This window comes from Myotis brandtii, unplaced genomic scaffold (assembly GCF_000412655.1).
Source record: "Myotis brandtii unplaced genomic scaffold, ASM41265v1 scaffold520, whole genome shotgun sequence".
NCBI classification, from domain to species: Eukaryota; Metazoa; Chordata; class Mammalia; order Chiroptera; family Vespertilionidae; genus Myotis; species Myotis brandtii.
Window position 1 is genome coordinate 3,147,397 of NW_005369827.1, and position 12,080 is coordinate 3,159,476.

A 12,080-nucleotide genomic window follows, 5' to 3' on the forward strand; every position below is an offset into this window, starting at 1 on the left:
GGAAGCATACTGAATTTACAAGAATTCATTACAGGTAACTTTTCTGTCTGCATATTGTTTTGCTGTGGTTTTGCTTGGGGTAGTCACACCCAACTGTTGTCCCTGAGAAGACTGGGAAAGAACTGGGGCCCTCACTCGAATACAACCAGGGGCACCTCAGATTGCTTCCTCAGTGTCTGCGAACTAAGCCTCTGCCAGCAGGTCGCTCGAGTGCAGCTCGTTACCGGTTAGCCAACCATGCCTATTTTTTTTTTTTTTTTTGTCCCTGAGAAGACTGGGAAAGAACTGGGGCCCTCACTCGAACACAACCAGGGGCACCTCAGATTGCTTCCTCAGTGCCTGCGAATGAAGCCTATGCCAGCAGGTCCCTCGAGTGCGGATCCAGTTACCGGTTAGCCAACCATGCCTATTTTTGATGGAACTATTGTTGTCATTTCTGATGTTTCCTGTACTTTTGTGTCACATGGCAATTTCATCGTTTTCTGGTTACTTCCTGCAAATGTAATGGCTAAACTGAACCACTTTCTCATGAACTGAAAAAAACACAAAAAAACAAAAAACACTGGTGGGTTTAGAGACCCTGAGAAATTTACCCTGGGCTGGCGGGGGGGGGGGGGGGGAGCTGCTCACTTGCAGGCTGATTTGCATATTAAGGGGGGCAATCCTGGAAGGCTTTTCTGACTGCAGAATCAGAATACAGTAATTTCACTTAAAATAATATTTTCTTTCTGACACTTAATTGCCAAAACTCTCCTTCTTCCTAAACCAATGTTAATATACCCCACCCCACGTTTCCTTTAGGTGGGTAAAGAAGAAGGGATGTTTTATATATCACTGGGGTTGTAAACAAAATATGTTAATAAAGCTATTAAATGGATACCCCTTCTCAGACTATATAGTTATGTGGATTTGAAGGTTTTATAAAACAATATAGTTTCTAAAACTAGCAATTAAAACTTTAACAGTATTTTTTTATGTAATGGTAAAGTTTATTTCATTTTTAATAACAATTAGAGGACAAAATGTTTAAAATTTGCAGTTTAAAACATGCACATTCACAAAAGGCCAATGACACGTAACACTGCATAGAACGGGTTATTACTCAACTTAGTAACTATTTATAAAACACAGTGCATTGAACATCGACATAAACAAACCTGAGAAAACTACTATGACCACAGATTCAACACTCTCCACTCATGCAGCTTCACAATTTCTACAGCAGTTTCGGCAGGAATGGCTTTTCATGGGGCTGAAAATGCAATTTTATCACTAATGCAAACTGCAATTTTCCATAGTAGCTGCCTTGCAAGGCTGCCTGTTTTTTTTTTTAACCTAATAAACTTGAAAATGTGAAAAATGAAGTTTCAAGTAGTAAAACAAGAAGAAATAGTATTTACGGCAGTTATGGCTTCTATTCTAGAACCAAGAAACATAAAAATATTTATTATTATTTTTAATATTCTGCTCACATCTTTGCAAGAGCAGATTTACCTATGGAAAGTTGCTGTTAATTCAGAGTAAGCAAGTATGAAATTTAGCTTTTTTCCTACTTAAGGGAGATTTATTTGCTGAGTTTTGTGAGCTTTATTAAGAGATTCTCCGAGGCCAGCTAAACAAAAGTTTCAATTAAATTTGTTCAAATTTGTTTATAAAATAATTTACTTATTAAAAAAAGTTGTGCAGCAGACCAATTAATTTGTCCACTGAATATTAAATTCCAGGTAAGCCATGATAGAATTTTAAAAGGAAAAATAAACATCAAGATTTACAGCAATAGCCATGCATTGGCCTGAACCACTTTAAATATTAATTCATGCAAACCATAAACCTATCAAAAACACAGCTGCTCTCATACAGAAAATAAATCAAGATGGAAAATGAAAAACATTTATTTCCTTTCCTTTAAAATTTAACTTACATTCCATTTTAATAGCTGTTGAAGGTTAATTAAAATGCAGCAAAGTAGAACTAAGTTTCACAAGTGACTTCAGTTATTTTAATGCGAGAAAAATCAGACTATGGTCTCTTTAAGAGGCATTATAGAAATATTCATCATTAAAAAGCATTACTTAGGTAACAAACTGTATGGTGTTATGTTACATTAAGTAACTGACAAAAAGAATTCATAGGACTGGCCCATATGATTAAATGGGGTGGGCATTTTCTTGATAAATTTTGTAGATGACTATGAGATTATAGACTTACTGGATGATACAAGTTTTAAAATCAGGAACCGTCCAAGAGCAACTACACAGAAATAAACACTGACGATTATTTTGCTTTGTAATAATGATGACCTTGTTATAAATAACTTAAAACTACGAATATACAATCTATTACTTTCAGACTAGCATTCGTTTTCTGAAAGAACATTTTAAATGGCAGATTATAAGTGATGTACAGTGCACTCAATGCCCAACAAGTTACCCCGTGACTTTCCTATTGGATGTTCAGGATGCAGAATTGCAAAATTAAAATATAAATGTAAGGGTCAGAATAGATGCTTAACCCCCTCCTCCCTGGAAATGAAGAGGAATCACTGATTCTAGTGAATGACCACACAATTTATGTAAATGGCTAATATTACTGAGCTGAATACAGTTCACCTGACTTGATCAGAAGAAGCTTTCCATTAACTTCACGCCCCTGCTGAAGCAGGCTTGCATCAGACAGAGTGGGGAGTGGGAGGGTGGGCACACAGATCTCATTTTAAACTTACTACATTCCTGAGAAACACCATTTCCCTGCTAGCAATTTCTACCATATAGCATCTTTCTGGGTGTGAGACACCAATATGTTTTTATATGTTATATAAAACATTTAGAAAGTTCATGCACAGGGTCACTGTGTACTATTCAACTTTTCAATCCGAAACGAATGAGGATTTTCTGCTGTAAGTAGTATTTTCTGAATTGTAAATATTGAAAGCAACGGTGCTAGCATTCGCCAGAGTCCCTACAAGGGGCTCTTTCATGGCAGAGTACGTGTCCTTTATTTTCAGAAAATACACGTGAAAAGCCACTTCAACTGTTTATTGTAGTCCTGGTAAACCGTGTGACGGTTTTTCTCCTTTGCAGGTGGAAAAACCAGAGGGTTTTCTCTAATCCAGCACTAGGAAGTCACTGCCACCACAATGTTATATTTTAAGTTTCACCAAGGAGATCACTCCCTGCTGCCCCCGGCCCCCCAACCTGCCCCACTCCCACCCAAGAAGCAAAAAAATGGACTTAATATTGATAATTCAAATACAGGGCCAGGGGACAAAAGAAGCATAAATTAGTCCTATTTCTGATCATGATCCTATACATTATTAACCATGAGTATTCTACTCATATTGAAGAGCTCCACAGAAACAATCCATGTTTCGAGGTAAAATAGAACTTTTCGTTTTCTGAAGGCATAACATTAAGTTTTATTATATTCATCATGTTTTCCTATTAAAGCTTTGGAGAAGAATGCCACCAGTGAGGTGAGGGCAAGTGGAAGCCACTGGTGTCTGTTAACTGCTATGAGGTGTTCTCTGGAGGGATGTCCGTCATTCTTGTTTAATTTTTGTGGTTGGACTTCAACTGTCAGGAGACCCAGAAAAGCCACTTTCATAGATCCACTCAGTAGACAGTCAAGGCCTGTGACTTCAGAATTTTGAGGATGACCTTACACCTATGGCTTTGCTGGATGTTTTGATTCACGATTCTCTTCACCTAAACCCCAAGTGGGAAGGGACTTGGAGGTGAAGTATGTCAGCTCCTGGCCCCTTTTAGGTTAGAATTATGTATGTGTGACAGCCTCTCTTATTTGTAGAAAATGTGGGAGGCATGCTTGTAACCAAATAGCTAAAAATACAGGGAAAGGAAAGGTGTGCTGCCTAATTTTAAATCTAGATTGAGAAAAAGGGTGAAGAGAATGTGAAATTATTCAATTCAAGGAGTGATTTGGAAAATCACCTCTCTTCTCAATTCTAATTTACTGTTTTTCTTTTTTAAGAGGAATTTCTACCTATTTTGCTGGTAAGTCCACTTAAAGGCAAACAGGCTTTTTGGGAATAAAAGGCAAAAAGTTTGCATCAATCTCTGAAGTGTATCTGAAAACTAGAATTCCTTTTTAAGTTCTTCCTGAATGAAAGAATTATTTTAAAAATAGTGTAGAAAACTGGTTGTGGTTTTAAAACAGCCCCTTCACCATTTATTGTTGGTAGCAAAACAGGCATTTCAGATGCCTTGAAAATGCTCTAAATAATGAAACTGAACATACAGTTTGGAACATATGAACAAAACCAGCTCATGATGAAAAGTGTTCTTTGATGGTAAAGTTATAAGGCTTGAGTAACATAGGTATTTTTTTTTCTTTTAATGGGGAAAATGTACTATTTATTTGTGCCAATTAGCAGCATGTGACCAATTTTGGGAGCTGCTTGACAAGTGAACTGTGAAGTAATTCTCAGCCTTAAGTTTCAGGGAGTCAGCATAACACAGCGTGTGCTACATAAGACAGCAGGCGTCTCTAGTGGGAACGCACAGGGAGAACCAAATCACAGGACAAAAGCCCATGCGTTTGTCCGACATGGTATTTCAAACATCCCGACAGAAGCATGAGAAATCCCATGTGAATACATAAGCATATTTTTCTTAAGAGAGAAAACTTTAAGACAAAATGATAATCACTCCATCTATAGCAGAAGCCAGATTTTTAGAAAAGTCTAAATGATGATGAAACCTCATTAGAAAGGACTGAGACATAAACACAGTTGTAGAAATCAGTATTGTAACGACAAGAGTCACATTACCACGCGTTACTCTAACTTGAACAAATACACAAGACAGACGAGAAAAAAGCATTTGTAAGGCCAAAGGTGCAACATCACAGATTTTAGTAGCAAATGCCTTGAAATACTCATTTTTGCAAATCACTCTTAGATTTGAAAAGTCGAGCATGCAGATCTTATAGCAGGACTGGAGGTAAACTCTCAAATTTCTGGGCAAATGACTACTGAGTGAGAAATACATTTATTGAACTTCTTTGGCAAACACATATCGAGACAATTTTTGACACAAACACTTATTAATGTCTTGTTTAGAAATTTTGTTCAGTAAGGTGAGTCAGTTCCTTAAGAATGCTGGCTTCCCCCCCCCAACATATTCTGAAATCTAAGTCTGAATATCAAAAGCCTCTCTCATTTATTACCATTTTAGAGTTTTTTTTTAATGGTTGGTCGCTTTGTGGTATAACCAATAAATTGTCAGTTACAGCCCTACAAGAACGGCTTAAGAATACTGACCTATTCTCAGTGTAAGAAAGCACTCCTGGCAAAATACAAGGTCGTTTTCAATTTCTCTTTACAAAGACTTAGCAAAGACTTTAAAAAATCTGAAAGAGATGGTGTTACAGTAGATCGCACAGTGCTTATGTCTATAATGTACATGAATCTGAATGTCAATCAACGACATGAGCTCAGATCCACCTTTCACCTCCCTGGACCAGGCTGCAATTGGTCAGCAGATTCCGGTGAAGACCTGGGAGCGCTCCTCAGTGACACAGCGAGCCTGCCGGGCGCCCCTCCCCATCACCATTCATCAGGCCTCTGCTTTGTGGTATCATAGGCCCTAATCACTTCTGACTGTGAGACGATTCCATTTTCATCTTGAGAGAAAGCATACCCGTCTGGAAGTTAAAGATAAAAGAGAAATGATCATCATGAAGTCACTGGAAATCTCTTGTTAGTCTGAGTTCTGAGTGCTCCTTTTCTAACTTGGCGAACTAATGCGTCCCTCCCCCCTTTAAAAGCATGATGACACTAATTTTTAATGTTGGGAAAGGACAGAGACTCAAGAGCTACATGCGGAGTGGGACGGATGACTGGCTTAGAGTCTCTGAGTTCTCTCCCTAGATGAATGAGCGGGCACTCTCAATCCCTCTCAATTCTCTGTTCAGCATCTCAGGTTCAACCCCTCTAATTTTTGCTTCCCGACTTCCAGAGGGATTGGGGAGCCCAGTCAAGAGGGCACTTGTATGTTCACATAGATTAGGTGGGTGAGAGGGAAGGAAGAATGAAAGTGAAGAGGCGATAAGCACATATAACTACGAATGGTGGAAAAACGGTCTCTCCCTCAGACAATATTCTGCTTGGCTTTGGGCAACTACAAATAAACTCACTCAAGCCCCAACAGGGCTGGTGGGGGCACATGGATAAGCCATGGCTCCCCAGGGGATCACATCTCTTGAAGTATAAAGAGCAAAAGCATTCAATATGAGTGTATATAAATAAAAATAAATTATATGTGGAAACAACATGAAACAAAAGATATATTACTAACATAAATACATTTACTACAGGGTTTTATATATTATATTCTTTTGAAATGGTAAGAGGGCATGATACCTAGTAATTTCTTACAACTCCAAATGTTCATAAATATTTTTGAAGGGGAATATATATGTTTCATTGTTCTGCATGAAAGCTGAAAAGGCTATTGCAAAGTTATTCAAGTAGAAAAGATAACAATACAGAGGGAGCTTTTAAGAGTTAAGATTTATTTTACTGGTTCCTTTTAAGATTTAAGGAAGCAAGGGGCATGTGGAAATATTATTTTTCTTTAAATGAAAGCAGCAAGATTTTAAAGTGCTCTGTCTTTTCTGCTAAAAGTGAGATGGTTGAGGTCAAAGGATTCTCTAAACATTTGTTATTTACAGAACATGTTGCCAAATATGCAAAAGTTGTTGTAGGTGCTAATTTTAAATAGTTAAATGTCCCTAAAGTCAAAATACTGTTCTCATGAATGCTATGAAGTAATGGCAGAATTTAAAAAAAAAAAAAAGGACTCAAATACTTACGGAGCAGGTTTTGTTGCAGCGACTCGGACCGGTACAAGTTTACGTGGTTCTTCTTAAAGACGTTCTTGAGCAGTTGTGCCCTCTCTGTGAGGCTGCAGAGCAGGTGCAAACGTGTGAAATGAATGACCAGCTCAGCGGAGACCCCAGTGTGCCCGCAGGACCACCAGAGAGACTTAGGCTTATACAAAAGATTGCCTGAGAAATCTGTGGTCTAGTGATTTCTTTATTACCCCCATTTTCTCAGCTAATGAGATTTCAAGAGTTTAGATAGAAGACTATTTTGTCCCCAATAATCCAGTCAAAAGATTTCCCCACCTCCCAGTTATATTTAAGTCAAACGGAAATATACAACCTGCACAATACAATTAATAAAAAATAAAAAAAATCTTCCAATGGTTTATTTGCTTCTAAAATCTTAGTTGACTTACTACGTATATATTTAAGCACAGCAGTGTTTTAGAATTACAATAATTAATTATTATTATAGCTTTTTCCTACGTTGAGCATATTTTGGTATGCAATATACTTTTTTAGTTATATAAAGAAATCCTGGGAATTACACAAAGAAGAAATTTCTTAGACTACTTAATTAGGAAAATTCCACTACCTCTGATACAATATAAAATGTGTCCCTTAGTTTCATTTTAAAATAAAAGAATTGTCTTCAGAAAATAATTATAGTAGGTAAAATGACAAGAAAAGATTCATTTTTCAATAAATGTTTAGAATAATCTTTTCTACAGGAACAAATTCATATGATTAATTATGTGACTTCTAAAAGGACACTGCATGAAATAATGCATCAGTTTCCCCCCCCCCCCCCCCCAATATACATAGGACTGTCTTACATAGTAGGGAAGTCAAATATTGGTTGAATACATGAATTTGAATGATAATCCTGAAATGCCCTTTGAAACATCATCAATCCTCCCAATCACGCCATTTCTCCATTGGTTGATTTATAAAACTCTGCTTTGCTATCAAAGAACATAATAAGCATGAAGAGCTAATAAGAAATCTATATGTGTTGCAGTAAATGTTTATACAATTTTGTTTTAATCACTGGAACGGACTCAGTTGAAAATTTTCCATCTTGCATTTTCCCCACTATAAAAGCTTCAGCTAAATTGCTGTAAGTTATGTTAGTTCAGTATTTTGCCAATTATTTTGAGACCCTGAAATGGAACAATTTTTAATCATATGTAAAAGAAAAAAACACACGGATCCTCTGCAAAATGAACTTGTAATTACACAAATATTTAGGCTTTTGCTGAAGTAAAATATTTAGAAATGTTGACATTTGTAGTAATCTTCCACACATATTTTTTAAAGTCTAGGGATGTTAACTGGTACTTATTCGACATACTTTATTGTCACTGGGAATTAGCTACATTAAGGCAAGAAAGCTAATTCATCTAAAGCTCCAGTGGTTTTGCAAATATTTGTAGAACTTGCTTTTGCCAGTGAAATAAACAGATAAGGGAAAAGGGGCCATTTTTACCGCCACTTTTCTTACTCCATTTTAAAATGATCTAACATTACAGAGCCGGGGACCCTGAGGGACACTGAAATATGTAACTGCTTTGGGGAAGTGGGCAGCTTGAGCAGCAGGTGGTCTGATTTTGTTAGCAGAGCCTGGCCGGCTGGGGTGCTGGGAAGTAAAATGGAAATGACTACAGAAGACTAGGGGATGGTAATGTATCATTACATAGCAGCTTTTCCCCCAAATACCTTTTCCAGGTCTCAGGCTGGCCTTCCTAAATGCATAATGCTTTCACATTACAACATCAAAGTGTTAAGAAGGCGGACATGAGAGTTTTGACTTTCACATTATGGCAACTCACACATATAAGAAAATGTTTAGTAACATTTCAAACAAGGCAACACTGAATTTCACTCAGCGGTTATATATAAAGCTAATGTCTAGTGTTAAAACAACAACAACAACAACACTAAGAAAGTCTTTCCTGGGGAAGGAGCTCATCGCCTGGAAAGAGCATGGGCTCTGCTGTCCTACTTTGGTTTAATTCTGAGTCTCTTATGTATTAGCCGGGCCCCCTTAGGCAAACCCTCTCAGCCATCTCATGCATAAGAGGACAATCCCTCACCCTAGGCTGACTGAGGATTCAGTGAATGGTATAGTTTCCAGCACAGTGACCAGCACTCAACAAATGCTACTCCCCTCACCACTTGCCAGATCCCCAAAAGTTATAAAAATCAACTAGCCTCTAGCCTGGCTGGTGTGGCTCAGTGGTTGAGCGTGGACCCCTGAACCAAGAGGCCATGTTTTGATTCCCGGTCAGGGCACATGCCTGGGATGTGGGCTCTATCCCTAGTAGGGGGCATGCAGGAGGCAGCTGATCAAATGATTCTCTCATCATTGATGTTTCTCTCTCTCTCTCTCTCTGAAATCAATTAAAATATATAAAATCAACTAGAACAGAGATCATAACAAAATAAAAGATGCCTTGGTTTTTATTCAACACTACTTTAACAGGAGATGTCTACGACTACCTGTGCTTAGTTTATAATGCTCACACTCCACTTCCTTAGTAGCTATGAGTTTTGTGTGCTTTCTGCTTTAGCTACCTACTATTACTTCTTATAGAGCAGAGTCGCTCCTAGAGAATAGAAATGCCATTCACAGGAGGGTGCTTAATAAATAGTAAGTGATGATGATTTGTGTTTACTATTTTCTCTAGTCTTATCTTACCTTAATTAGAGAACTACTCATCAGGTCAAAATTATGCCATTTTGTGCCATTGATATTTATGGGTACTGATATTACTATCAAGTCACATTATAAAATATGCTGGTAACATGTTAACCATTAATAGGTGTGTTAAAAGTTCAGTTTAGTTGAATAGCTAAACATAGTGTGAGAAGAAAAGTGAGTAGGATTCCTTCTCCTTAAAAACTGCTTCTTCTTCACAATTCTTAGTGGTTTTCCTCAATTTGTATAGTCTTTCATATACATGCCAAGTTATGCAAATTTTGAATTTGTTTATTGCAATTACATACACAACAACTACCACTTAAATATTGTTACCTTATTTTCAAACCCACTAAAATTTTGCAACTTGGATATCTGATGGAGGTGCGGTGGAATGATACCATGTTTTAACGTAATACTTCACTTAGAAACACTAAAAAAGTATAGGTAGCCCTAGCCAGTTTGGCTCAGTGGATAAAGCCTGTGGACTGAAGGGTCCTGGGTTCGATTCCTGGTCAGGGCGCATGCCCGGGTTGTGGGCTCCGTCCCTGGTGGGGGTGTGCAGCCAATCAATGACTCTCTCTCATCATTGATGTTTTGATCTCTCTCTCCCTCTCCCTTCCTCTCTGAAATCAATAAATATATATTTTAAAAAAGTATAGGTAAACCCATTTACTATCCTGGAACATGTCATGAAGTATTTTCAATAATCTTTTGAGAGAGGTAAATATGCATTTGTCTTTATGTTGGGTTGCCAAGCTATTTTGGTTGGGTCATTAAAATGGATCTCCTCAGGAAAGTAAATAATAACCCTTCATTGATTGAATGCTCAAGTGTGTAGCACGCGACAGCTGTCTGTACGAGGTGGTGGTGGTGGAGAGATAAACAATGAACGTAACAGGCCTAATCTCTGCTCTGGAGGAGAGAGCATTTTCTTGTACGGTCACTTTACTCTAGCAATGCTGGACAGAACCATTGTCACAGTGATGAGTAGGCTGGGGAAAGCATTTGTCTGCTTATCCTAAACCCCTAGAAATTTATATAACGCACATAAAATCCAGCATGACAACTGAGAAATACCGTTTCTTTTCTCTTAGTTCTTGGACAATGTCATTATTGCTTTTTGTTAAGATAAACAATTCAGGGAAAGGCTGGGAGAGACCCCCCTCACCATCCACATGACCAAATTACCTGACATCCATACTTCCCTACTCTTTAAGGCAGTGGTTCTCAACCTTCCTAATGCCGCGACCCTTTAATACAGCTCCTCATGTTGTGGTGACCCCCAATTTCATTGTTACAAATTGAACATAATTAAAGCATAGTGATTAATCACAAAAACAATATGTAATTATATATGTGTTTTCCGATGGTATTTGGCGACCCCTGTGAAAGGGTCGTTTGACCCCCAAAGGGGTCTCGACCCACAGGTTGAGAACCGCTGCTTTAAGGATAAGGCTCTGGACCAAACAAAGGCGATGGGCCAATGAATGAGGATTCACCTGAGGATCCTGGATAAAATTCTATTAAAAATGGCTGATGATGATATGCTGGCTAATGTCTACAGTTAGATATAAAAATTATGAGTCTTATTATCATATTTGCACTGCTTCATGTGCACATAAAATAGATCCCCAAATAACTGCCTTGTCTCCAATGAACCCAGTGCCCACAATCCCTTATTTTAATTCTTTTGGTTTTGAATTTCCTTTTTTTTTTGAGAAACTAAGATGTTACAACTTGTAGATATAATACCCTCAAGTGGGATCCGAGAGGCCCCCAAAATTAATATTTCTGCTACAAAATGTATAAACATTTACATTATAGAAAAAATAAACATTATTCATGTCATATTTATAGAACAAATGGTTTAGGTTTTTCCAGGAAATGTTTGCTATAGACCTATGGAAAAAAATGAATTTTTGAAGTTTTGTTTTTGGATTTGGGAACTATAGATGCTTCCGCTCCCTAGTGTTGGAGCATGTCCACATAAAAGTTACAGCAAAGAACATGGACTCAGCTTTTAAGTCATTTTCTTAATAAAAAAATAACTAGCCATGGCTACACAGTGATCGGGAGTGAGGTTTGGATTGATTCTCCCAATATTTTAGGCTTAAAAGCAATATGGTTAAGATGATGAAATATACCTCCCTGATCCCCATTTTGATTTAAAATTGGAATATAGCCAATTTGCTGGCAAGTAGCATACTATTTCCTCTAAAACAGACTCATTATTTTAACTAAGATGTTTTAATTTTTGACAATGAGTGAAGATGAGAAATAAATTATTGCAAATACTAATCTGGATACAGTGCCTACAAGTTATAGTTTCTCTAGCAGAGTTTCATTTATGTTTAGCTTGACTTCATAGCATCACTTATTGAAAATTTAAAAAATTAGGGATGATCAACTCACAAAATCCTCCTTAAGAATTGCATTATTCTGCCCTAGCCAGTTTGGTTTAGTGGATAGAGCATCAGCCTGCAGACTGAAGGGTCCTAGGTTCGATTCCAGTCAAGGGCACATGCCTGGGTTT

At 37.6% G+C, this 12,080-nt stretch overlaps 1 protein-coding gene across 5 annotated transcripts in view; it reads right to left on the minus strand.

Annotated features, from left to right (window-relative positions):
* Positions 1–975: 975 nt before the first annotated feature.
* Positions 976–12,080, minus strand: part of ATP8A1 (ATPase, aminophospholipid transporter (APLT), class I, type 8A, member 1) — a 203,180-nt gene continuing 192,075 nt past the window's right edge. For 3 of the 5 annotated variants that reach the window (XM_014548695.1, XM_014548691.1, XM_014548696.1), the window contains 2 exons: positions 6,832–6,923; positions 3,985–5,661 (listed from right to left, as the gene is read on the minus strand). In XM_014548695.1, coding sequence (XP_014404181.1) covers positions 5,564–5,661; positions 6,832–6,923 — 190 coding nt within the window. In that variant the 3' untranslated portion in view covers positions 3,985–5,563. Of the gene's footprint in view, positions 5,662–6,831; positions 6,924–12,080 lie in introns of all 5 variants that reach the window. The other 2 variants (XM_014548692.1, XM_014548694.1) reach the window with 1 other exon arrangement.